Source organism: Glandiceps talaboti, chromosome 16 (genome assembly GCF_964340395.1).
Source record: "Glandiceps talaboti chromosome 16, keGlaTala1.1, whole genome shotgun sequence".
Taxonomy (NCBI): Eukaryota; Metazoa; Hemichordata; class Enteropneusta; family Spengelidae; genus Glandiceps; species Glandiceps talaboti.
In genome coordinates, this window is record NC_135564.1 from 12028040 (window position 1) to 12055980 (window position 27941).

Below are 27941 nucleotides of genomic sequence, written 5' to 3' on the forward strand. Positions count from 1 at the left end.
GGTGTAAGGGTCAAAGGTTACGTTGTTATACGTTCTACGCATGTGCAATTATGGCTCGTTCATGAATATTTATTTTATCTAAAAAATATCGCTATATTGAGCCTGTTAAGCTAAACAATTTATAAATATTCTACAGGAAGTATGTCTTTTTGATAATCTATTATCACAGTTTGAAAAAAACCCTTTACTTTTAGTAGTTATAAGCATTTTATTTTAAACGGTTGTCAGTTTCTGGAACGAGGTGCTAATGGACTATGGGATACAAATTCCGTCCGTCAGTGGATTTGAGCATTGAATACCATGTTGTCGTCAGTAAAGATACTGATATTTTAGTTGAAATACACAATTTAACCAAGTAATCACAGTATCACAAGGATCTGTACGTAAAGAGAAAACATGGCAGAACCTTTCGTGAAGAAAACTCAGGACACTTTAGGAAAAATCATCAAAAAGCCACCATTGACTGAGAAGCTCTTAAAGAAACCACCATTCCGATTTCTTCACGATGTTATTTCTGAGGTAAGGTTTTTGATCACTTTTACTCCCTCGTAAATATTTACAACGTAGAATTAGCCTTCACGCCAGCTCATTACAATTTCCATGAATAAATCGTTCAACAATTTCACAACGGCGTGAACTTCCAGATTTCATTGCCTCGATAGATAACATTTCCAAGGCGACGTAAACAACTTGTGCATAGCGTCCATACCAACGTAACTGTCATTTTAGGGCAATTCGTATATTACGTCAACATTAACAATAGACTGAAAATCACCCCAATTAGCTGTAATTTGATAGAAAACCTGACCATTCCATATCCTGAGTGTGCCAGTGTCAATTGCCGCCGTTAAAAATTGTTATTTAATGGCAGTGTTTAGGTGTTTTCACTTACCTTCAGGAAAGTGATAAATTGTTATTCATATCGATTATGGTATTTTATATTACATCAATTATGTTATTCATATTTCGGGTGTTTGCTATGATTTTCAAAGTTATTCATACATTATTCCCAATTGAAATGTTACAAGAAAACCTATTTGGCATCTTCAGATATATATACGTTGTATGTTCCTAATTTCAATGTGACACCTGTTGAGGTCTAGACGAGAGAAAAGAGAATGGTGAACTAAGACTTTGTCGACCCCATTTTGCTGTGTCATCTGGCAGTATTTTACAATTGTTATCTAACACTGACATTTTATCTGTTAAGCCACATAGATGTTATTTGTACTGTACATATTTTTGTAACAATATCAACAAATACTTCTAGTACCCAGCAAGAATGTTTCCCATCTTGTGAACACAGTGACCATATAAGTATATTTATAATATAATATATCACTCATGATACTTCCATGTGATGACACACACTTTTACAGTTTACATGTAAACTTCAAAATAAAGGACACATCTTGTTGTCTCAGACAAAATGAACTTTCAGAGTAACTTAGGGATTCTTAGATTGTCTGGTTTAGTGCAAAGGTAAAGGTTAATATTGGTCATTATTGTGAGAAGCAACAGGTAAGGGGTACAAAGGAAGTAGTGATTGGTCTCAGCAAAAAGTAATCCATCAATTCATAACATAAGCAGTGGTGACATACAGGGACATGTAGCTGTTTCAGAGAAATATTTGTTGATTCGAGACAAGGTACTGTTACTGTTAGTAATAATGAATAGTTACATGTACTACAGTATTTACAAGTCTCTACCAAGTCTGAAAGGTATATTACTGTGACGGGGTGCCCTCACACATCAGTCAATCCCTTTCAAGCAGGTTGGCGAGGGGCAGAGTAACATATGCTGTTAGTGTTAAAGTCTAAACTCTAGAGTGGTAAATTTCATCTTTTTCTTACAGGTTATTAAAACTACAAGTTTTATGAAAGGTTTATATGGCAAGGATGAAACTGACTCCCAGGCAGCAGGAAAGGTAATGAGAATGTAGAATTAGATCGATTTAGATGATATTCTCCAATATATATTCATTCGGTAGAGGAGAATACAGTGATTATATGGTGTATTGATCACTACCTGTATTGATGACTGGTAGTGACAAAACTCTTACATTGCAAGTATTTCTTATAGAATAAAGAAACATGTGAATAACTTCAGAATAAGTATAATCACAAGTTTAATGTTTGAAAAACTGGAAAAGGGAATGACAATTTTGAATATTTTGAAACAGAAGTTCAACTTCAAGTACCACAAAACCATCTATATGTATATAAATGTGCATTGTCTAACAAATGTAATGTAAGTTGTAAGACAACCATTGATAAGTACATTTGTATTCAGTTTATTAATTTTTGTCTCTTTTTTTTGTTTTTGTTTGTTAGGATAAAGATAGTAAAATAAATTACCTTCAAAAGGCTATAGATGTTGTCGGTAAGTAAAGTGTCATATCTTATCGTGATTAAAAATTTCCCAGATCTGTACATAAAAAGGGTGATGCTCATTTTGTCCCTTCTGGAACATCGCAGGTTTTCTCCCAGCACTCTGGTTTCTACCTGCTTTTAACACTTGGGTGCGGGATAAGTTGCAACCGTGCTCAAATTTCTAACTGTGCTTGGATTAATAAAATGCTGTACATGTATATGTTATTATTATAGTGTGTCTAATAGTAACTGTACGTACAGTTTCATTTTTCATTTTCATTTTCAGGTATTGTATCAGGACAAGAGTTAGGTGTCCGTCCATCGAAAATAGTAGCTGGCCATGAGCCAGATAAAACAAATGAATTTTTACAAACAATGGCAAAATGTATATCACAAAAGGTAAGCCACAGTTCTGTCAATGGGGAGACTCTCTAATTTGAATATATGCTAATGTTGTTCAAGATGTGTATGAGTCATTCAGTGTTTTTCCCTGGATATCATAGAAGAATAAACACATGATCTAAATGTACATACCATTTTGAAGCACAGTAATGTATGCTGTGTCATAATTTTGAGGAGAAAGGCTTTTATTTTGGGAGAAGACAAGGTAATAGAACTTATAGAGAAAGGAAAAGTAACAGTGATTCAGCTTTTACCTTGCCTATGGCCTAGAATCCTGCTAGTACATTTTATATTATGAGTGGCTGGAATACACCATATTCTGGTAATCTGTGACATGCTTTGTAGTTGTCAATATGAAAGAAGTGCCACAAGAGGGCGGTACATATGAGGAAAAATGAAGCAATGAATGTATGCATTTCTATCAATGAATGTGTACATTTCTATCAATGAATGTGTACATTTCTATCAATGAATGTGTACATTTCTATCAATGAATGTGTACATTTCTATGATTATTTATGTTATCATAGTTCGTAAGGTATGCCATGACGGGGCACCCTCATGCATCAGCCAACCTCTTGTGAGTGTTAGCTGATAGGCATGGCATGACACTGCTTACCTTACAGACTACCTTTATCATACATGTAACTAAAACAATAAAGATATTCCTTTCAATGATGACTTACAGAAAGACAGCAAAGAAGCTGTTCAACAAGTGTTGAAAGGTGACAAACCTGGATCAGGTAAAGCACCCAAGGAGGAGAAGAAAGAAGAAAGGAAATCTAGTGGCAAAGGAAAAGATGGGGATGAAGAAAAAGAATCTAAAAGAGAAAAACACAGAGACAAAGAGGTCAGTATATAAAGATACAATTTACATGTAGCTGTAGTTATAAATAGTTACACAACCCAGGGATTCTATTTACTTACTTGTTAACATTTCACCTGTTCAGGTCAACCATGTCAAACTGTCCATTTACTGGCTTTATGAGATGAACAGGAGAAATATTCAGCGAAATGAGTTCATTGTCAAAAAACAGACAGCTACAGTACAACATTTTATTTTCAGAGTGTAAATAATCGCTACATTATTATTTTTCTGAAAAGACATTTGTATGCAAGTACATAATTAGTTTCACATACATTCACCTTATTAAAAGCTGTTGCAGCTAAAAAGCTCGTAGTTAGATCTTGGGCTTTGGCTGGCGGTTCGCCAAGAGGCGAGTCACTGCTTGTCATCGTCTCTCCTTCGGTGCTCCCCCGGTGCTCTTAGCTAAGTGCCTGGAGTGGCCAGAATGTTTACTTTGAAAAAATTGAAGTGTTCAAAAGCAGGCCCTAATGCTTTGATAGTCCAGCGTGGAATAATGGAATACATGTAGGTCCTCGGTTCTATTGCGTTGGTTTTTGGAATGCGAGGTAATGATTAATCTCCGTCAATATGTCAAGTTATTATTGTTTGTGACTTTACCTTCAAAATTTGTAAATTTCAGGAGAAAAGTGAAAGGAAAAGATCGTCCAGCAGAGACAGGGAAAGAGAGAAAGACAAAGGAAGGGACAGAGAGAGAAGTAGAGACAGGGAGAGGAGTAAAGATAAAGACAGAAACAAAGAAAGAGATAGAGACAAGGAGAATGAAGACAGGAAAGACAAAGACAGAAAACATAGGGATAGAGATCGGGATCGGCATAGAGAACGGGATAAGGATAGGGATAGAGAAAGGGAAGGAAGGGTAAGTATTCAATAGTAGTATTTCTCTCCAAATTGTCAATGTGCAGTGTCCAATGTGACGCTGTTGGTGTAGTATATTGATACAGATAATCTTGTATACAGTACAGTTTTCGCCTAAGCTCTCGCCTCAATTCGCGTTCGCATCGCTTCAGCTTCGCTTTCGCTTCGCCTCAATCTCAAGTTTACGGGAGTTCGCTTCAATTAAACATCGCTTTCACTTCGCTTCCTTTTCGCGTTGAGTTCGCATTCGCATCGCACCCCATTCGCATCGCGTCAACTTTGTTTCTGAATCGCATTGTGTGGAACATGCGCTACTATACCCACATATTTGCATGATAAAGGATTTGAAACGAAAAGTATAGATCATTACGGCTACTAAAATTATGCGGGGTTGTACTTTACTTTTCTGTCTACGGCACGATAACCCTTTTGGTTAAATTTGCGTTAATAAATCAGGGCATGCCTTTTGAGGCGAGCGATTGCTCCGCTCGCCTACCGCTCGCGCAAATTAAAATCCACGAGAGCAATTTTCCACTCGCGTGGGCCTCAAACAACCTGTACAACAGCCTGATGTTATTTTATATCATTTTTCAATATGTGGTTACCATAAAAATCAACGTTTATTCGGTAAAATTACGTGGTGGGAGCGTGGAACACTTCCGTGTTCATAATCGTCGATCTCCAGCTGAAGTCAGCGCTGTCATTCATGACCTATTTATGTATCTGAAATTTGCATTGTACTACCCTTATATGGGAAAAATAGTGACGTATTCGAAGCGGGACATGCATGATGTCATGGCATATCATGAATATTGATCAGCTCAGTATACAGGGAGATTTCAACTTTTGCAAATTGCGCAATTACGATTGATACGATGACTGTTTGGAGTTCTCGTTTTCAGCAATCCATCGATGAGTTTAGTTTTAAATTCCGATCGGCCTAGTTTTGTTAGAACGTGGTTTTGGAGACCATCCTACGTGAATGTCTCCTCCGGAACATGAACAACAACTGCGATTTATAGTTGCTACACAAAGTACATGCCCAGAGTTCTGACAATAGCTTGGCGATGTTTTGGAGTTTTGAAAGAATGACAATAAAATATTATACGATTGATTATTTTACAAAATAAAAATAAAACTAATCTGTCGGTATTTCTCGTGCAGTTTTCAGAGAAATTCCCGGGCTTTTATTTCATAATCTCCAACACGCAGTTTCATTGTTTTTGTCCGATGATCTATTCAACTGCCGACCACGTCTGTTTTACCTCCATGACTTTATCGACTGCTGTAACATATGAAATATTTGCTCGAATGTTCGCCTTGTCGTGATTTCTAAAACAAAGTAGGTCTGCTGCTCAGACGTGAACGGATCTAGCTACTTTAGTCGGCGACACCGGTCGTCCGTGTGCAGGTACTAGGTGGGGTTACGTGTGTTATTGTCTCGGATCGAGTGAATTTTTACAAATTAGTCAAATTAGCAAGCAATTTAACGTCGCATTGCAACTTATACAGATGACAGCATTACGGTCGTTTCGATAAATTGTCAATTTGGTACGTAGTTTGGCGTTTCGCTACATACTGTTAGACGTTTCACTACATTATTCGCCCATTATATATTGCGGTGTTCGTGACCTATGAGGAACGTAGGACATCGTAGTGTACCGGGTTTTCTGCAAAGAGGACTTGTGTTTATCACCACTTTATTTTTGCTCACCACTGTGCAATTGCTTTTTCTACATTTGTTAACATGTGTATGTTAGTTAGTGGTTTGTACAAAGGGATCGTCCCGTTTGTAAAATCGATTTGACTGGTCATTCCATTTAATTGTTGTGACAGTTGTGGCCGTGTTCACGGCACCGGCCGACCAACCCTAGCGGGGACGATTTGGTAATTGGGGACAATATAACGCACCACCCCCTAATAAATCCATGCATAGAACCTATCTCAGAATTTTGAGTTTTAGGTTTGTAATGTGCGTAACAGACAGAATTCACGACGTACAGCAGTGAAAACAGATATGCAAATACTTTCACACCTTTCACAGTATCGCTTCACCTTCATTGTTGTTTGACGTGAAGCGACCTTCATTGTTTTTTGATGCGATGCGAACAAGAAGCGAAAGCGAAGCGAAATGACTGCGATGCGAATGCCGTCATGAAGCGATTCCAAGTTACGAAGCGAATTGATTGAAGCGATAATGAGGCGATGCGACTGCGAAGGCGAAGCGAAGCGAACGCGAAAAATGCGACAGCTTAGGCGAAAACTGTACTGTATGATATACTTGTACTAGTAAGTGTGTGTGATATAGATGTTGATGTATGTGATATACAATGTAGATGTACATGTATAGAATATACTAGCAGATGTATATGATAAAATGTACATGAATATGATAAACTAGTAAATGTATGTGATATAGATGTACATGAATACGATATACTAGTAAATGTATGTGATATAGATGTACATGAATACGATATACTAGTAAATGTATGTGATATAGATGTACATGAATACGATATACTAGTAAATGTATGTGATACAGCTGGTTTAGTATAGCTCATTGGTCTAAGTTATGGTGAGTTCACCATGGCATTACCAAGATGTGTAAAAAAAAAAGGATGGATGTATAAACAGTTATTTGCTATCATATATAGAATGATATCCATAAGAAACAATAGGACATTATTTCCTATGAAATATTTGACATCATTCAGTGGAATCGCAAACATAAGGTATGGGGTATTTGTAATCATGTGGTGATTGGCCTTGTAACATTTTAACTGCGTAATTTCCCCCTGCTTAAATTAGAATTGCATGTGTTTACGGTCACATCGCATGGGTTATGAAAAATATTGTTTTATATGCACCCTGAATTTTTTTATCTGCACACTAAAAAACAAATTGGCAAACAAATGGTATGTAAAACAAAAATTAGAAAAAATTCAAAAGGGAAGAATATACCAGCTTTCTGTGTAAAAAAAAATCCTCAGGGATTATGTAAAAGTATTTTTTTTTGCATGTGGCTTGTTAATTTTGTAGCACAAGAGAGAAGAGGAAGACATGGCTAAACATATTGAAAATGATATGGACGAAGAGGTGTGTTGGTATAGTAGTAAAAACTGTACATTAGACTACATGTAGAGACTATCAAACCACTCTCTGATCTGACTCTCTAAACTAAATCTCACTGTGTAGTCTCTGAAATAAATGTCTGCATGTTTGTCGCTGTCAAGCTCTGTTTACAACTTTCAATGTTTGTATGAATTGAAAGACTCTAGTGTACTGGGCAACTGAGGACTACACACAAAGTCTCAGCATAAAAGTGTTGACATACAATTATTGTTATCTTTACATTATCAAATTTTTAAGGGTGGAAATTAGATAAAATCTTGACTTCCCAAGGTGTTTTACCCACGTTTCCATCCAAAATTATGGTAAAGGGTATGGAAATTCTATGCAAGTTTTACGAGATATCACCCTTGTTAAGTGAGTTCCCAAAACATAACAAAAAACACAGTCACTGTATAACTTTTAAAGTATTGAAATCTATGCATATTTTACCATATTACTTCCATCATGATGATTTGTGTTGGAGATGGGTGTGCCAAACCTCACCAAAACACTGATTATGTCACGTGTGCATTCTTTGTAGAACACATAGTTTTTGTAATGTTTTGTATGTAGTCCTTTACTAAAGCCCAGTATACTGATAATGTGTAGTATTAGGAGCTATACACACAACTCTCTACTTTTTGTAATTAGGTATTGTCTTTTATTCCTCACATGAAAAGGGAAAAATTCACATTTAGTGCTGATAGTATATTTGATGTGCTGAAACTGTGTTTAGATGTTCACAAACAGATATAGATAAGGATATAGGAATTTGCTATTCTTTAATTCAGGGCCTTGCTCTACATTTTCATTTAGTTACTTTTCTTTACTTTATTTTCATGAAAATCTGAAAGTAAAGCCTGCCATAAATTTGTGTATAATAGTTCCTAATTTTATAAATCATAATTACTACGTATTTTCAACTTGATGACAAAACAGTTGTTGTGATGTCACACACCTCATCCATTTCCTGTGCTGTGATTTGTTGATACACTGTCACATGACATTGATGGTGAGTCCATTTCCTGTCCTGTGATTTGTTGATACACTGTCACATGACATTGATGGTGAGTCCATTCCTGTGCTGTGATTTGTTGATACAGTGTCACATGATGCTGACTGTGATTCTATCAGTGACTTTCTTTTGTGATGATAACAGTGTATCATGTCCATTGATTAAAAACAAGATAATGTCATGTCAAAATATTCAGCACAATGTTAATATTTCCATATATTGTGAGGCATATAAACTACTGCTTTCTTACAGTTCTGTACACGTTCTCTTTTCTCTTTTGCACTAAATTATGATAATGTGGGTTATTTGTTTTCTTCTTATTATCTGTAAAGAGATTCTTTTGAGAAATATCACAAAACTTTATACATTAATAGTCTGTTATATTGTAAACACGTGCATTGAGGGTATAATTGTGGACTGCTTTCATCAAAGTGTGATATGGGTACAGAGTATGCTTACAAGTAATATTCACAAAGTTGTTTTTAATTTCACATTTATTTAATTTCAATATGAGTCTTACTTTATAAATTGTTATTATTAACCTACGCATGTCTTTATTTTTTGAAATGATGTTTATTTTCTTTACACCCTGCCCCCATCCATCTCTTAGAGCGATGATGATGAGGTACATGTACCGTGTGTTTGTGTGTCTTTGTGTTTAAACTGACCAATATAACCATTGCAAATATTGGCTATATATTAATTGCATGTAAAGTTAAAGGGATAGTAAAAAAACACCATTATTATTGGTTGTGTGTGTGTGTTTATAACCAAAGTCTAATCAGGTGGGAGGGATCACCCGTTGGTGCAGTGATAATTGGTATGGCTTAGATTCCTATATTGTTGTGTGATCTTGATAGTGTTGTCTCATCACACATACATGCTTAGCACTATATCCATAACTTTAATACTAGTATTCAAACCTAGAATGTTATCAACACTTTATGTAGCAAAAAATAGCTCCACCTATTCAGAAGTACTCAGGAAATGTTTCCCCTTGTGACTGGCTGATTATGTTTTTGAATAATGCCAAGTTGTCGTCATGGAGCTTCACCCTTGTTCATTTCCGTCATATGGAGATTATCATTGATGTATTTGACACAGTTGACAGATTGAATATCTAGTAAAGTTTTGTGTCTATTTGCTGGTCGTCACTTTTATAGTGAAATACAGGATTATTATTGCTAAGCTGTGAGAGGTGATACAACACTCGCGATCATCCAAAAATAGTGAAGGAAAATAAGCTGTAATGGGAAGAACTGCTTTGAAAAATATAAAGTGACTAAATATCTATGTGTGAGATTTCATGCCTTTATCATGACCAGCTAACCTCACAGAGTGTGGGTGAGCACATTGGTGTGTTGTGTACAAAATACCAACTAATACACCGTGTGGATTCTAAAACACTTCTTCTTTGTGTGTAGTGTTGTGTATGTGTTGTGTTGTGTGTGTGTTGTGTGTGTTTGGGCGATCTGACTAAAAATCACATCTTGTACTAGCCTCTATGAGTGTCTGCCAATACTATAACCATATGCACTCCGTTCTTGCTACTGATTCAATCATAACTTTCTAAAGAGTTCTTTGAACATGATAATATTTTACAGGTATTGGTAGATAATGTTCATCGGTTTGCTAGTTTTGTGTCAAAATTTGTACCATAGAAAAGTTGAGGGAGTATTTTTGTAATCTTTCACAAAAGGAAAGTCCATGTATCTAGAGTCGCCCTCTCTATATACTACAATTGAGAAAAAATCCCTCATGTAATGATTTCCCATATTAATACAGTCTAGTTCTGGCTGAAAATAGAATAATGTCTTTGAAAATATTAATTTATGTAATTTGTGATAGTTTTTGTTGTAGTTCTCATTTTTAAAATACACATAACATCTTCAATTTTACAACAGTAAGAAAAAAACACTGTTCCATATTATTTTTCGATACAAAGTATGGATAAATTTTTCTTTACCAAAACATGGGTCCAAATGACCTCTGCTCCCAAACCTGTATTATGGCAAAGCAGATACTAGCCATTTTCACACCTGACAGTACAACTAGCCATTTATTACTCGTTGTCAGAATATCGTCAGTTATATGAGTTTGTGACTTTTATGACTTTTATGATAAATGTTGGCACAACAATGTAAACCAGTGTACAATCATACTACCAACATCAGTAAAAATCTTTCCATTTTACTCGTCAAAGAACTGTTTAAAAAAATTATTGAAATGATGAAAGCATACCAGGACACCTACAGTATTATCAATAAATACATCATTACCCTTCTTCACATACAACAGACCAAGATTGCCAATAAATGATCTGATGTAGAAAAATTAAATACTTTTCAACAATTTACAAAAGGTTTTGAAATATTTTTTGACAAAAATTTTGAAATGTCATTCCCATCATCAGTTGTTAAGTCTCTGGTATCCTTTCTCTAACACAACTTTATTTGTGATTAGGTATATGAAATATTTCTAAATCCATTCAAGTCAGCATTATTGTGATATTTTTGTGACTTGGATGACTTAATCAAATACTACACTGTGCTGTATGCACTCTCTAACTACAAAAGTATGAATCACATATGTTTCATATTGAGTAACCATGGAATCCTACAAATCTGGGACTTAGAAGATTTCCTTTGAAATTCAACACTGTGATGCAAACTAATATCACCTGTGATAACAAACTAGATTTGTTTTAGCCACTATTATACCATGGTGTTTCGGAAATCTCGGCTATTTGAGACACAAGAAAAATGTATGTTTCTCATCACATACTAAATACATGTATTGTGAATTATCCACTTGGCTTGAAATATGATGAGATACTTATATATTACCATATATGGTTATTTCAACAAGCTACACCATTTGCATATATTACCATATTTGGTAATCTTAACAAGCTATAATATTTGCATAGTATAGCACAATGCAAATTTACAATAAATCTATGCAACCCACGAAGGCCAAGGAACAATGTGAATGAAAACAGTATTGGGTGAAATGGTGTGGGGTGAAGGGTACTGCTGACTGATAGTGTTCAACATGTAATAGCTGTTACATGACAATTCAGTAAATATGCAGGTGTTAAGAAAACAAACAAACTTTGGTCATATTTATAAAATTCAGATCATACCCTGTGGTATGATGTAACTCAAAATGATGTATCCTTGTGAGTTACAAATAAAACGTCAAAATAAAAAGTCCTTTCCATAAATTGTTACAAATTTTGTGTAGGTGATAAATCGTACAAAATGCTGTTCTTATTCATAAGTCAGTTAATATTGACAGTTTTTAAGACACTGCACTTATCACTTTTTTGCACTTTGATATTTTTCCCTAGGACATGGGACCTCCAGTAGGAGAGGTATACATTTTTTACTAGTGTTGTGTTAAGTTTGTGTGTTCTGTTAAAATCATTGTGTTGGTAATTTTTAGACGCGGTGTTTCTATAGTCTTAGTTGCCAAGGAAAAAGTTCATTGAATATTGCTTCAATTTTGACATGCGTAGCTGAACTTGCTGCATTCACACATAGCAACCAAATCATGCTTTTTCCAATTTACTTTATTTTACTTTATTTACTTTCAAACAAAGTACCTCTCAGATCAATGTCTAGAAAGAATTCAATTGACTATCTTTGGCATTAGACTGGTTTTTCCAAACTTTCTATTTTTCTTGATTTTTGATACTGACAGTTTTTGATTAGAATCTGAGACAGTTTAACATTTTGTTTGATTATGATAACTCAAAGTGATCTCGGGAGATGACTGAAGAATCTGATTTCACATGATGCATTCAAAATACTCACACTGTCTACTGTGAATCTGATATAAAATTGTAAATTGTAAAAATTTAAAAATTGTTTTCTGTAACAAAGATGCCTGGAGAAGCATGTTTTGTTCAACAGTAAGCAACCTTACAGGGCCAGCAAGGATAGTGTGTCATTGCTCTGTAAATATAGACAAACTTTATGTCTACGTGAACAAAGAAACCACAGTTGCCCCAAACACCTTTCTCTATCCGGTTTTGTTCAACTTATAGTGTTTTGTACACAACAAATTATCCCCCTGGGTACTTCCTGAGTTTGTTATGTCTTTGATGTTAACCACATATGGTGTTTACTCTGTAGATGTGAACATACAATTTATCATCTACAGTGTAAATGTCACACTATCTTTACCAGCCCTTTAGTACAGCCATGGAAAGTAGATAATAAGTAGATTTGCACCAAGCATACTTTGAGTGTTGAAAAAATGAATGCAACATGTGACAAAATCAGATCTGGTCATCTTTAAAACTAACATGTTTTCTTTGTGTTCAATGTTTCTACTAGCTTTTGAGATTTTATTTCTTCTTAGGGAGTAAATTCTCATTTGCCATGCATGAATACTCTTCAAGTGTGTTTTATAACTCAGTAATTTGGTTATACTGTACTTTCATAAAACTGGTTCTATGCCATGAATTCACCTTTCAAATATTAATGTGCTCTGGCATCACCATACTATGTAGGTGGGTGTAACACTAGAGGGCACTAGATGTTTGAAAGCTGTATTCTTGGCCGAGTGTTCATGATTTCTGTGCCTCTATGGTCAATTTTATCAGACATCATTGAAACTGTGTGTGTTATTGTTAAAATTACAGTGTGGGTAGATAAAGACAACACTTCAAACAATTGCTAACACATTACAAATGACACAAACAGACAAGTAATATATATAGTAAGGCAACATGACTTAAGTCTTTGAAGTTCAGGCCTGTATAAATTTAAACTATATGTAACACACACAGTTTCAGTAATGTCTGTTTGAAATTGACTCACATAAAGTGTGTCTCAGAACTAAAAATGGAAGCAAGGTGTTATTCATGTAGTAAGAAAATGAAATGTCACCATTACAAAGAATTATAATCATGGTAAATGTGTGCAAATGTATTCACTTTGCTAAATACTAGTTGTCAAATGTTCTAGGCACCCATTCTTATTAGTGTGCTGTGTAGAAGTGTAACACAAAAATAAGTTTTCTGATTTCTTGCACCAAAACACTTTCTCATATGCAAATGATGATCAGTTTATAAAATCCAGTGTCAGATAAAATGGATAACATCATGAAAGTGTCATGTGTATAACATTGGCAGTTATGCTATCTACCAGACTGCCAACAATGTTACTGAGTTGCAGTGGTTAGTAATTAGCAATGGAGCTTTATTTTCCATTTCTTGCATGGGTTGAACATTGTGTGTGTGTGTGTGTGTGTGTGTGTGTGTGTGTGTGTGTGTGTGTGTGTGTGTGTGTGTGTGTGTGTGTGTGTGTGTCTGTTTGTATATGTGTCTCTGTGTGTACAAATATGTGTGATGACAGGTTTTGACACTGATAACTGCTTTCTGAGATAACGGTGTCCCATATTCACCACTTTCCTTATGATTATTACAGGGAGATGAGCCAGCTCCGGGTAACCGTATACCAAGACCCTCATCAGCCAAAGGACAGAGACGACGACCTCCAAGGGATGGAGATGGTAGGTTGATTCAAATTTGATCATCAAAACATGTCTGTGCTGTGTTTCTATGGTAATAATATGTTTCATTTCAGATGTTATCAAATATGTTAAATAATGCATTGTCAACTTTTTGATACTCAAACACCAGTATATGGCCAGCAGTTGTCAAACAATTAATATCTGAATTTCTTGATCTTGTTTTCAATGTAATTCCCAGGGCTCAAAATTAACAGTAGTGCCATGCCCACAGACTACCAATTCTCATCACGGTGCTACCATAATTTGCAGCTGGTAGCCCACTCAGGCTACCACTGATTATGTGATGAAGATGGAAGATTTATGGCCATGAAAGTATTTTAATAATACAAATATTTCCTATAGAGGAAATCTGTTTACAGTGCAGGAATATCAGACTACAGGTCACAATCCTTGGGCTACCAATTTCTGAAACTGGTAGCCTGCTAGGACGACCAAAGAAAAAAGTTAATTTTGAGCCCTGCTTGAGTTACACTTCTTATTTGTATTTTACACTCAACTACAGTTTTCAAATTTCTTTCAATCAAAGTCTGCTGTTTTTCTCTGTATTCTTCTGTCACTGATTTAGATAATAGATGATTTATAGAAAACTTTTAGTATTATACTAAAAATGATATTAGTTTGGAAAAGAAATATAAATTACAATTTGTAAGTACAATTATTTACCTTGATGTGAAGACAGCTGGTATTATGTCACATGGTCAAAATACTTACCAAGGTTATTTACAAAGTGAATATAAAGATTAGGAATATTTGTGACTGACCAGCACTCTTAAAACTGAGGAGAACTCTTTCAATCATACCCCTGTATCTTTACTGATCAACACTTGTTTCAGACTGAGGAGAACTCTTTCAAACATACCCTAGTATCTTTACTGACCAGCACTCTTTTAGAACTGGGGAGAAGTCTTTTGGACGTTCATGTATACCCAATATCTTTACTGACCAACACTTCAGACTGGAAAGAACTCTTTTCTGACAATAGCCCCAATAGTTTTACCCCTGGGCCAATCCAACTGATGTTTTATGAAAATAAAATAACCAGACTTACATACATGTAGAAAATATTTGGAGAAAAAGATAATTTAATTCTTGTAATAGTATACATGTAGTGTACATGTACGTTATTGTGGCCCATATTCTAAAGTCCATTCATGCTGGGATTTTGTTCTCTCGTTCCCCAACCATGCCTGGCATTTTGCTAGTGGCTATTTACTTTAATGAAGCTGTTGCCAGAAATTAGGTGCAAATTCTTTTAGAATTTTAAACTGTTCTCATTGCGAGGTGGTGTCAAATGTGTTATGTTAATTAGAAAATATGAAGTCAGAGGGTTGAGATATATGATGTAAAAATAATTGCAATATATTCACTCATCGCTGCGAAAAGTCATGCGCTAATTTTGAATAAACGACTGCTAGCGAAATGACATGTGGTAGGTGGAAAGCAACACAACTGGATTGTAGGCAACATGACCAAGACACTGAACTGCATCCTAGAAATGTGTGAGCTAACAACATACAAAATGTATGTATGCATCATGCTACTACTACATACTACTACTGTACTAGCCATTGATATGATATCATTCTTACCAAGCTATTTAACTACAAACTTACTACTACTACTAAACTATACTGTCTGCATGTCATCTTATCTCAAAGCATTAACAGACTCTGTGAATTGACTCTTGTGTTTTTTCTTGGCATTTTCCATTGTTTTTTTTTAAATGATAACAGATTCAGACAGTGATGGAGGTATGTGTATTATAGTAGAGTAGATCGCCATGGCAACCACATTTTTAACGCAATCATTAATACCTCATGGGTCTATTCTCTACCTCAAATATGTTCAATGTATTAATCTTAGTACTATATAGTATACCTTGTGATCTTAGTAAGGTTATAAAATAAAGACTATTATTCAAATTAATAATGTAATGTTTTCGACAATGAGATTCATTGTGTCGTTTTGCTCTCAGTGGCCATGCTCCTATGATGGGACAGGGGTTGACTGATGTGTGAGGGCGCCCTGACCTGGTGTACCTTACAGACTAATCGTGTTTGAAAGTCAAAGTAATTTTTCTGACTGGAAAATTCTTCTCAATTCATTTTTGTATATTCAATGTGTTAGCAGCATTGTAAATTCATTTAAAAAAATTAATGTCCAATAATGCACTATTCACAATAAATTTCATCAAGAATTGTGTTAAAAAGTCAAAAGTAACTTCTGAGCATATGCCAGAACATTTTCTGTTTGAATGTTTACCATGTTAACAGTGGTATAAATTCATGAACCAAAACTATAGCCAACTTTACTTTGTAGTTTGCTTGATAGAAATTCTCCTAAACAATCACTGTGATCATCAGTCACATGATTCAAGTCCACTATGGTGATTGGCCAGCTGTACATTGAACTGAAGACTTACAAGTCATTGGGGGCATTGTTCGGTCGTAGTATGTCCATGAATGTAAAACTTGGTAAACAACTAAAGAGATGATGATTACCCGATCATTTGTTAGATGAAAAGCGATTAAAATGACTAATTAATTTTCAATACATTGTACATTTGTAATTTGTGTGTTCGCAACACAAAAAGGTGTATGATATATTCCTGGGTTAATACATTGAACAATTAATGGCAATTAACTCCATTTACGTTACAGCTACTGTAGATAGCTTAGAGCTAGAAATACAATATCACTGCTTCTAATACCCCTAGTAGTTTATATTACAGCTTTAGTCCCCATTATCTATACCATATGCAAATTGCTATTGTACTGCTACTGTACTGCTATCCATATCTGTTCTATTGCATGAAACCAATGCATGTATTTCATTATTAAATCATAAATTAATACTTGTAACATTCACATTCTTGAATCATTTAATTAATTATTGTAATGCATGTTAATAATTGGTGTATAATCACATAGTAATTATTAATAATTTTCATCAGGAAAAAATCATAATTTGATGATGATATTTTGTATCGTAAGCAACAATACAGCACGGTCAACTATACATACATCTTTATTCTTGGCACTACACATATAACCATACATGTACATGGTTGTATGCCAAATCTTGTCTTAGATCAAGTCTTACAAAATTTGCCTGTCATATGATCTTACAAATAATAAATTACAAGTATACACCCACATAATATACATATTCATTATCATATCATATATCATATCACGTCATAAAATCTGATATATAAACATAACACATGTAATGTCATCTTGTATTATAAAATAATGATAAGTATTCTTTGTTATGTTGTTTGTCAGATAATGATAAAATATCACATTATGTAATTGTTATTCATACATTTATAAATCATTCTGTGTTTCTCTTCATCACATTATTTCACAGTTTTATCAAATACTTTATTACAAATATTTATTCCCAACTACTGTTAAAATTAGCTACATCCCTGTACTTGTTTTATCCCATTATGTGTAATCATATTACATATAGTATCATGTATCTTTATATCATTCTTGTCGTGTATAACTGTTTATATGATTTGGAGTATATGTTTCAGCATTGCTATAATGATATGGTCTTGAGATTATATTGCACAGAGTAGAAATATTAAAAGGTGCATAATTTGTAGCAATAATATCAAAATGTGCCTTGGAAATAAAACTGTTTAAACTTTTACTTCCCAAGCCATTCTCAGTTTCAATTTTTTAAAAATTCAAGGGTCACTGTACAATTTTTTGAAATAAGTGATATCAAAATTTAGTTTTTTTAGAATCCAATATGATCATTGAATACTGTGTTAACTCTGGGGGGGGGGGGGGGGGGGGGTACAAGAGTGTTGATTTCTGTTGTGATAGAAAGAACAAAGTAGTGAAATTTGAACAAAGCCAAAATATTTATGTGTTCACAGTGTAATAAGTGATTGTTATACAGAATAATACACAAGTTTTCATGTTGTATATTTTATCATTAGTGAAACTTTATATTACAAGATTGTACATTATAGCAATGCTATAAAACATTCTGTATGATACATATTAGAAATGTACAAAATGTCACCACATTTGACATATCATTTCATGTCTGGAATCCATACTGACTTCAAACAACAATTAGACATTATTCCCCAATATCATTTTTGGTCAGCCAGGAATATATGAATGACCTAAGGGGCCTTGTCACTATGAGTCACTGTAAGTTGCTAGATGAGTAGTGACAAATCCATAGGTCACAGGTATTTTCTGGCTTTATGAAGACAAATATTGGAGAATATTATAATACCTCCTCAAGCATAATTTATGGAAAAATCAGGGAAATTATTGACAATTTGTAAGTTAATATTTTGGCTCATATTTCGAGCATGGCAAAACCAGTGACATAGCCACAGGTTGTTGTGAAGTAAAACAACCAGGGTATACAATCTATATTTTCTGTTCAAAGACAATAACTTGGCTTGTGCATGGTGTAGTTTGTCAAGTACCTATTTGCACACTTCTAATGGCATACTATCCCTACAGTCTGTGAAGTATATGACTGTCACATATACAGCAATGTTTGGTTTGATTTAGCTATGGATTCAAGGCCAATCACTCTTCTAGACTGTTACTGTACTTGTCTTGGTAAGAGATCCTGTCAAAGTATAATCCCTAATGTTATTTTTTTAATGTGTATAGGAAGTAATATGGGTATTACTTCATTCCTTGAAAAACAAGTAATAAAGTATGTTTTGAGCTATGGCTTACCCTCAGTGTAAAGGCTTTATCAGCATTGGAGGAACCAAGCAGAACCAAACAATCAACATATACAAAGGGGCTCAATTGTACTCATCAAGTAACCACCCCTTCAACTTATTTTATGAATAATAGGGAGGGTCTGATTCTCTTACCAATACAGTACAGTAACAGTAAAACACATAAATGTCAGTAATGGCTGAATCTGGCCACATCTTCATATTTGAATCTTGTATTTCAATTTTCATCATACTCATAGTCTGTAATATATGCTGTGATAGGGTGCCCTCGTGCATCGGTCAACTCCTTTCACTGATAGGCTCTGCATGAGATGTTGTATCTTACAGACTATAGTCATCACAGCATATTCAATATCATCACAGCATATTCAATATTATCACAGCATATATCAATACCATCACAGCATATATGATACCATCACAGCATTTCAAAAAGTATCACAGTAATTTCAGTGCAATGACAGCCTATATTAAACATTATCACAGCATAAACATATAAATACTGCAATACTGCAAAGCATATCAAACACAATCACCATGATCACAGTATCTTAGATGACACAACAGCATAACAAAACATGACAGCCTTCTTGTCATTTTGGTGCCAAACATCACATCCCTTGGTGTATTCTATACTGTTCATGAAGCACAATAACTGCACTGTGAGGTACATGCCATCAGACTCTTATGATAACTGATGTGTAAAGTGTTAAGCAGAAAGTGAAAATCAAATATATGATTTGGCACCCAAATGAAAATTGACGAAAAGTTTCAAGCATTTTGTCTAAACAAAAGTTTACTCATACTTTCATAGAAATAACTTGTGTCACCAATTTTCTAATGATTGACAGTTAATCATTCTTATTAATTCATGGATTCCTTCCCACTCCTCTCCAAATATATATACACATCAACAGAGTTTAGAAACATGTCTTTATATTGCAGTGCAGTTATTGTAAAATCTGTTCACATGTTATAGTCAGCATGGTTTCATAGTGTCATGATATCTAGAATTGCAAGTAGAGAGTTCTAAGATGAGATCTGTTAGTATCGTGAGTTTTGTGTAATTTATTACACACCTGTATAGTGCTAGCTGTAGACTGTGCATGTTGTTTACATTTGTTCCACCACCGTAAGAGTTATTTTGTGATGGTGAGATAAAATAGAGAATAATCTGGTATGCTCACCAGGTGCCAGTGAGATATTTATACCAGTCTGGTGTTAGCACAGTGCTAACCCATTCAGAAAGAACTTCATCAGCTGCACAGTAATCTCCCTCTGGCCAAAGTGTAAACAATGTGCAACATGTGAAATGGCCTTTCGGTGTCTGGCGCCCTCATGAGACATGCAGATCTCGAAATCGTTACTTTTGTTTTTATTTATTGCTCAATATACTTGTGTTATTATTGTTCTATTGTTATAATGTATTGTGTAGATGTAATGCATGAAACCAAAGTGACTACTAGGTATGGTTTCTAGATTGCATGCACCCAGTATATAAAATGTAACAACAATAATAACTGTTCTTATTTCTATCACTAGGTGTTGGGTCTTTAGTTTCATCTAGATTTTCCCAGTTCTAATGTTGAGGCATATGTAGAACAGTGTCTATCCATTACAGATGATACAATCAGATTCATGCTAGGGAGTCTCACTCAACTGCGATCTCTAACTCAACTCCCTAGCATGAACAACGACGTGTATCTGTTGTCCAGTCAGTCCACTGCTCTACATAATGTCCTAAATGTTTTTGTAGCCAAGGTTGTTAGATACATCAGAAATTGATTATGTTGCATTGGTCTGTTTTTAGAAATGGAACAACACACACAGGAAAGTGAGGAGAAATCACACAGACGAAGCCGACACAGAGACGGTGATTCTAAACAGGAAGTGAACGGTATGGTAAATGGAGATGACCTACCACCACAGGTTCAACAAAGGTCAGTATTACCATTATAACAGTTCTGTGTGGTGGTCAGAAACTAAATCTGATCGCTATAAAGTAGCTCGTGCAATGTGCCTTTTATTTGCAGTTTTATGTCAGCTATGATAATGCTGGACTGGACGAGCTGTTCATATTTGGAATTCAAACGAAATATGATGAGAAAAGGTAAAGAGTAGAAAATTGTCTAAAACCTTCCGATCATGTATGACCATAAGATGGGAGTAGATTCTATTGGAGCAATGACAAGATGCAAAAAGATTATTTTGTACTTACTAAATTATCACATACACATAATTTGCGTAGATAAAGGTCATGGCTGATACATCCTCAACATTATCTTCAATATTATGCATATTAGTCATTTCAGTTTTGAAATCTATTTTGAAGTCTATTTTCTATTTGTCTACAGTCGCAGGATGGCCAGACCCAGCAGTGCTAGACCGCCCCCTAGAGTCAAGAAACAACAAGATCAGCTAGATGATCCAGCAGCAAGGTATAGTAAAACTAACACAGAGAAGTGTGTCAATATAGAATGGGTAGATGTAAAACAAACTTGAAGTTAAAATTTTATGTTTTATCAATTATTGTTATTCCCAATATATATCCATTCAACCAAGAAAAACATGAGTGACCTAAGGAACCTTGTCACTATGAGTTGCTAGAATCAATATCGATAGAATTGATAGAATCATATCGATAAAACCCTTAGGTTACAAGTGTTTTGTGGTTGAATGAAGAAAAATACAGAGAAGAATAGGAAAAATGATGGTGATTTAGAATGCCATGACTCGGCACCACAGAACCAGTGTGTAAATATGGGTTGTCATGATGCATAGTTTCTGTTCAAAGACAATAATTTGGCTTGTGCATGGTATAATTGGTATTATGGGATAAGTTATGATGAACTAACAACATTACTTGAATCTAATTACAAGTTGTATTCTTTGTCTCTTGGTACTTGATAGAATTGGTAGTGGTAAGGTTACAAATGTCATAGTAGATAATGCCAAGGATTCCGATGATGATGATGATACATTTGTAGTTGAAGAAAGTCAACCCTTGGACATTGATGTACAACAGGTATTGTATACATGTATACCAATTTTACAGACTGACATTTATATCAGTTGTCTATACAAAGTTTGCCCTAAAGTAAACACACAGTGTGTACATTGTACATTTTCAAACTTGATGCACAAATATTTTATGAACTTAACAATACAAAGTAAAAGTAACACAAACTTTATTAAACATTTGTTAACACCTCCAACCCTCCAACACATACACATACACATACACATACACATACACATACACATACACATACACATACACATACACATACACATACACAACTGATGTACTTTCAGACCATTAAGTTATTAATGAATCACACAGGTGGTTTATGGAATTACATGTTTATTACTTATTAATTAGTATACATGCACATGCCCATATTTAGTTCACAAGTCAAATGTGACATAGTTCTCTAGTATCTACCCTTTCTATCTTTCTTGTTCTAAGTAAAGCAGCCCATGTCTTCACTACCTTTAACACTATTTAAGTATAACAACTGACATTTCTAACTACAGGACATGGATAATGATGTAGATGATGATGGTGAACATGGAGGACTTGTCAAGAAAATCTTAGAAACTAAAAAGGAATTAGAAGGAGGCAGCCAAACTGTAAACAAGAAAGATGTAAGTGAATCAATACTGATGTCAAGTCGGTGAATGACATTAGACATATATAGAATTGGTTGTAAATGAAAACTAGTTAGGTGTACAGAAACTGTCAATGAATAGAGGGAGATTTAATTATGCATCATTCCCCAATCTCTTCCTTCAGCCAAGGAAAATATAAGTGACCTAAGGGGCCTTATCACTATAAGTCACTAGACGAGTAGTTACAGAACCCTTTAACTCACCAGTATTTTCCAGCTGAATGAAATATATTGGGAATAGTATAATAATTCTACCTCCTCATGCATAATTTATGAAAAAACCGAAAACAAAATGTCAATTTGGAATGTTTTTATTTGTATTTCAAGCATTGCAGAACCAGTGATGTAGACATGTACTTTCAGTGACATGATTGATACACTTAATTATAATTTCTATAAATCTGATATTTTCTGTTCAAATGTGTACAATTTGGCTAGTGTGTGGTATAATTCAGATTGCTGATGGCTGCCGTCTAGCTTGAATCAAAGGCAATAAATAGAGACCACTTTCTGAAACATGTGTACAACTTGAATCTTTATATAGTTTACAAAGTACATTTTATTAATACGCCATGATCCATATTATTTCTATATCGTAGGAAAAACCAGTGGTAATTGATGCAGCAAGGCGAAAAGAACGGCAGATTATTGCCAGGGAGATTGAGAAACTAAGAAGCAGTATACAAACACTAACACGTAGTGCCAACCCACTGGGAAAGATTATGGACTATGTTCAGGAAGATATGGATAGTATGCAGAAAGAACTAGAAATGTGGAAGAAAGAGAACAGACAGCATGAACTAGCTATCAAGAGAGAAGAGAGGTAAGATTGTATTATTGGCTAAACCTTGTTAAATTTACAGATAAAGTAGATGCAATGTTTTCCATTACATACAAGTTGTTATTTACATGTAGACACACACAGACAAATAAATAATTTGATTTTGGCACCATGACAATGGTGACACGATGTCAGAACAATTTGGGATTTGTTTCCAAATCCTTAAAATGTGTTCATATATTGAGGTCATAGTACCCTATTTTGTGTAGGGTCTGTGATCAAGTCACCTGTCAGTAAAGCATCGTAACAATTAGTTCTTGTATCCTGACCCCATTACTATGTTTTAAGGACCTGATGAACATCTTTAGTGATATTAGAAGAGATTTTCACTTCCGAATTTATTTTTTGACTGTGTGTAGAAATTTGGTATTATACTGCAGTGTTTTACTAAGATGGGAAATAGTGGTATAGAAATAGGGGATATCAGGTCAAACTTATGCAGTATCCATACCTTGTACAAACATTTTGATGGGGAACAAGGTAAAATACTTCCCATTGGAGATTCATTTCCAAAAATCTGACTCTGTCAGGAACCCAAAGACCATGAATATTCATTCTCTGAGAACTCTCAGACGGGTAGATTTTACCTTTCTTATTGCATGTTGACTATTTATGGTTTGTTAACACTGTTCGGTCTCTCTTTGTCCTTGATAGCGTAACAGAGGAAGCACTTGAACCATTGAAATCACAGCTAGCAGAATTGGACCAGGCAATAGCTGACCAACTAGATCTAACCAGTGCTGTCAAAGCTAACGTCTTGAGGAATGATGACAAGATACAGAAAATGTTGTCCAGTATAACATTCTCATCACGGTGATGTTTGATAACAATACACTACACTACAAGGTCCAGTAATATCCAGTGTTCTCACACCCTATTAAACAGTACACTAGCTATGTATTTGATGACTTGTTTCTTGAGCTCTGTTATGCATTCAAATCTTCATCATCAAAGGAGATGCGATGAAAAGTTTTCCAGTACCAGTCTTACCTTTCCACTTCCCATGAAGGTTGTCTTTTGTACAGCATGTTATTTGTTATGGCTATCGTTTTAATTGAAGGTTCGATTCGATACTATTATTTACCAACTCAGATGAATTTTCATTTGAAGATGTTGATGGTTGTTTTGATGAAGAACAGTTTTGTTACCAAAGTCTAAACAAATATAGACTGTTCATGAAACTCTGAAGGTACATAGCAGAAGTGATACAACTTACACCATACTTGTCAAAGTTTGGGCTTTGGCCATCTTTTGATGTAGAGTGATTGTTTGATGAAGAACTGTTTTGAATAACATACATCACCACAGTTACAAAAATAGATAGAATGTCCTTGAAACTCTGAAAGTATATCGCAGAAGTGTTACAACTTGAAATAAGGTGCAAAGTAGAAGAAACGAAACGAAAATGTCTTTTTTACTTGTTTGAGAACACTGGGTTGTGTACATAATGTCTTAGAGAGATAGAGATATACCTTGAACCATACCAGTCAGTGAAATAAAAAACTTCTATATGTTGTAATGAAAAAATTAATAACACATTAAGCAGGAAACAAATAGAACAAGACATCACACATCACAAACAAATGTTTGAATTGTTGGCACTTTTCTTTTCTAGATGAATATAAGCTGTATTTTAAGGCTGTTGGAAAAGAGAGTTGGAAGTCTCACTTTCAAAATTTTCACTTTCACAGAAATAAGTGCAATGAAGTTTTACTTGCTGTATCTGTTTTCCTGTGTAAATAAATCAATAGTTAGTTTCAGCTAGCAAGTTTGCTGTTGTAAATTTAGTAAAATGAGTGGTAGCAAATTTGCCACTGCAATTTAGCAAAATAAATGGTACTAAGTGTGCCATCATAATTTTGCAAAATGAGCGGTAGCAAAGTTTGCCATTGCAATTGAGAAAATTTGCTGTTGTAATTTAGCAAAATGAGCAGTAGCAAATTTGCCGCTGCAATTTAGGAAAATAAATGGTAGCGAATTTGCCATCATAATTTCGGAAAAATGAGCGGTGGCAAAGTTGCCATTGTAATTTAGCAAATTTGCCGTTGTAATTTCGCAAAATGAGTGGTAGCAAGTTTGCCATTGCAATTTAGCAAAATGAGCCTTTGAAATTCATTCTCTAGCTTGTGTATGGTTAATACAGGGGTGTTTAATAAATATATGATTTATTTTGTTGATGTACAGTAAGAAAAAAATTAGAATTAAAAAATGTTTAGATCGATAATTGAGGAAATACTTACCATGGATAGAAACAACTTTGAAGACACAAAATGTAGAAGACTGACGTGTAAATATATCGAGACATATCCAGACAACTTGAGATCTTATTAAAGTAATATTTTGTAAATATTGACCACATTGCAAAGAGTAGAATCACATTTATGTTTCATTACAGTCACATTTTCAATCCAGTTGTAAAAGTCATTTTTCCAGGATTGTTTTTTTTTCATGTTCATGGTTTGTTGTTGTAAATTCATATTGTGTATATTACTGTGTGTTTGTGTATTCAACATTTTCACTTCCACATATGAACTCATCGTTAAACGGTATGCACAAAATAAATGTGTTCACTTTGCACCCTTTATCAGTGTGATTCTCCATCTCTACATGTACCATCAGTCTTGGATTGTCTTTCAGTATTTACTAACATTGTGTTTTGTTCACTCTCTTTCACAATATGAGCAATGTGGTAAGATTAGGAGATTCTATCTATTTTTGTCCTCATTTTGTAAGTATCCTTTATTACCAACAGTTTACAATTTTACATGTCGTTTACCCCTCTTTTTTTTTTTAGAAAGAAGTTTATTACATGTGGTTACTGTACCCTTGTTTATTTGTTTATTCTATCCAAATACACTGAGAATCTTTGCTATTTTAAAATCCCATCAGCAAAATTACATAAGCTGATTTACATAATCTATGTATGTTTCATGATAAATACAGAAAAGAAGCCATCAAATGCACCTCAAGGACAAGAAAAATCTCTCTCTAGTCCTAATTTTGTACCAAAAACTACCAAAATTGAAATGAAACATAGTTAAAGGGGGTAGTCATCCAATGCACATGTGCATTCATGGTATGAAAACTAAGCCATGAGGGATCCTTAAGCAGCATATTAAATGACTGTAGTGTGCATCTAAGTTTCTGCAGGCACATGCCCCTTACCTCCCCCCCCCCCCCCCATGCACCTTGGTAAACATTCCTTCACACTTTAACCTTGGATGGGTGCATAGTGACTGCAACAATGACACCATTTTGTTGTTAAAAAACACAAAAGCCTGTCACTCACACATATGTATTGGACGACCACTAAAGTTTAAATGTCATTTCATTATGTGGACAAAATTATCTAACACAAGATCAGAAATTTGAAGTTATGATTTTGAAATTGAGAAGGTTGTTAAAAGAGTACACTGATAAATAGATAGTTTATGAATGTTTAATCCTAAAACGTATCTATCCTATAGTTTGTTGATCTCTGCACAGTTTCATGTGTACAATTTATTAAGTGTTCAAGAAAACAATTTTTCATTGGTATATGTTTTCTATTGGTAAAAATAGGAGAGTAGAGAAACACTCAGAAGTTTTGACAGAAATTTGTTTTTGTGTAAATACAGTATGTTTCCAACACTCCCAGTACTTAGAAGTTTGGGTCATACAAAGAAGACATGATGGCTAAAATATAAAATACTATTACAGTGCTCAAAGTAGACAAAACACAACAAAAATACACTATCAGCAAAGATAAAAAAACATTCATTTTGACAACTGTGTTTGTTTCTTGTTGTCTACACGATTGCAATGTAAATATTACATTAATTATAATTCGCTGAGATTTGGAGTATTATGATGTATATAATTGATCAGTACCACTTACGTCTGAAATGTCACTTTTATCTGTTTGAAATTATCTTTTGGAATTCATACACAGTTTGGAAAATGATACTTGTGTGTGTACTTTTTCTCCAAATTCATGAGGACACTAGAAACTACATGTAAACCACTACTTAATAACACAATGGGTTATATTGCTTTGATGAGTACCATCAGTAATGTTAGTTTGATGGTCAAACTTTCCTGTAAATGAGATGTCATGGTCAGCCCTTAGCATCTTAAACTACTTAATTTTCAGACAAAAATCAGCTGTACTTAAAGTCTGGTTGATTAATTTGGGCTTTGTAGCATATGTCAGTGTTTTTTCTAAGGTTGGGGTACCTCAGTAACTGAAAGGGGGAAATAGGTAAAGTGGCATTGTTTCCCATAGAAGCTTCCATTACTCTATTTGTGAACCCAGGTAAAGTGTCCTGGTAAAACCTGGTAAATGTTACTGACTTACTGCCCTTAGCAAAGAACACTGATACCTTACTTTCATATGTATCATACAGAGTTGTTTTGTCTACTTTGTGTAATGTATATTTGCCTTTTGTGAAAAAAATATTGATAGACGAACCATTGCTTTGAGATACTTATTTTACCCCCTTTTGTGTATAATACTGAGATTTCCTTATTTGTGATCTGACTATT

The 27941-nt window shown here is 34.5% G+C and overlaps 1 protein-coding gene across 8 annotated transcripts; it reads left to right on the forward strand.

Moving 5' to 3' along the window:
* Positions 1–270: 270 nt before the first annotated feature.
* Positions 271–27941, forward strand: LOC144447246 (TRAF3-interacting protein 1-like). Of its 8 annotated transcripts, XM_078137151.1 has the most exons (17): positions 271–519; positions 1856–1927; positions 2334–2382; positions 2659–2771; positions 3463–3624; positions 4262–4498; positions 7540–7596; positions 9237–9251; positions 11979–12002; positions 14065–14149; positions 15904–15921; positions 20716–20845; positions 21260–21343; positions 21816–21930; positions 22443–22553; positions 23176–23399; positions 24072–27941. In XM_078137151.1, exons 1-17 carry the CDS (start codon positions 397–399, stop codon positions 24232–24234), a joined length of 1782 nt encoding a protein of 593 aa, XP_077993277.1. In that variant the 5' UTR covers positions 271–396; the 3' UTR covers positions 24235–27941. The 8 variants fall into 8 exon arrangements, with proteins under 8 accessions (XP_077993277.1, XP_077993276.1, XP_077993280.1 ...); XM_078137150.1 differs by lacking the exons at positions 9237–9251; positions 11979–12002; XM_078137154.1 differs by lacking the exons at positions 7540–7596; positions 9237–9251.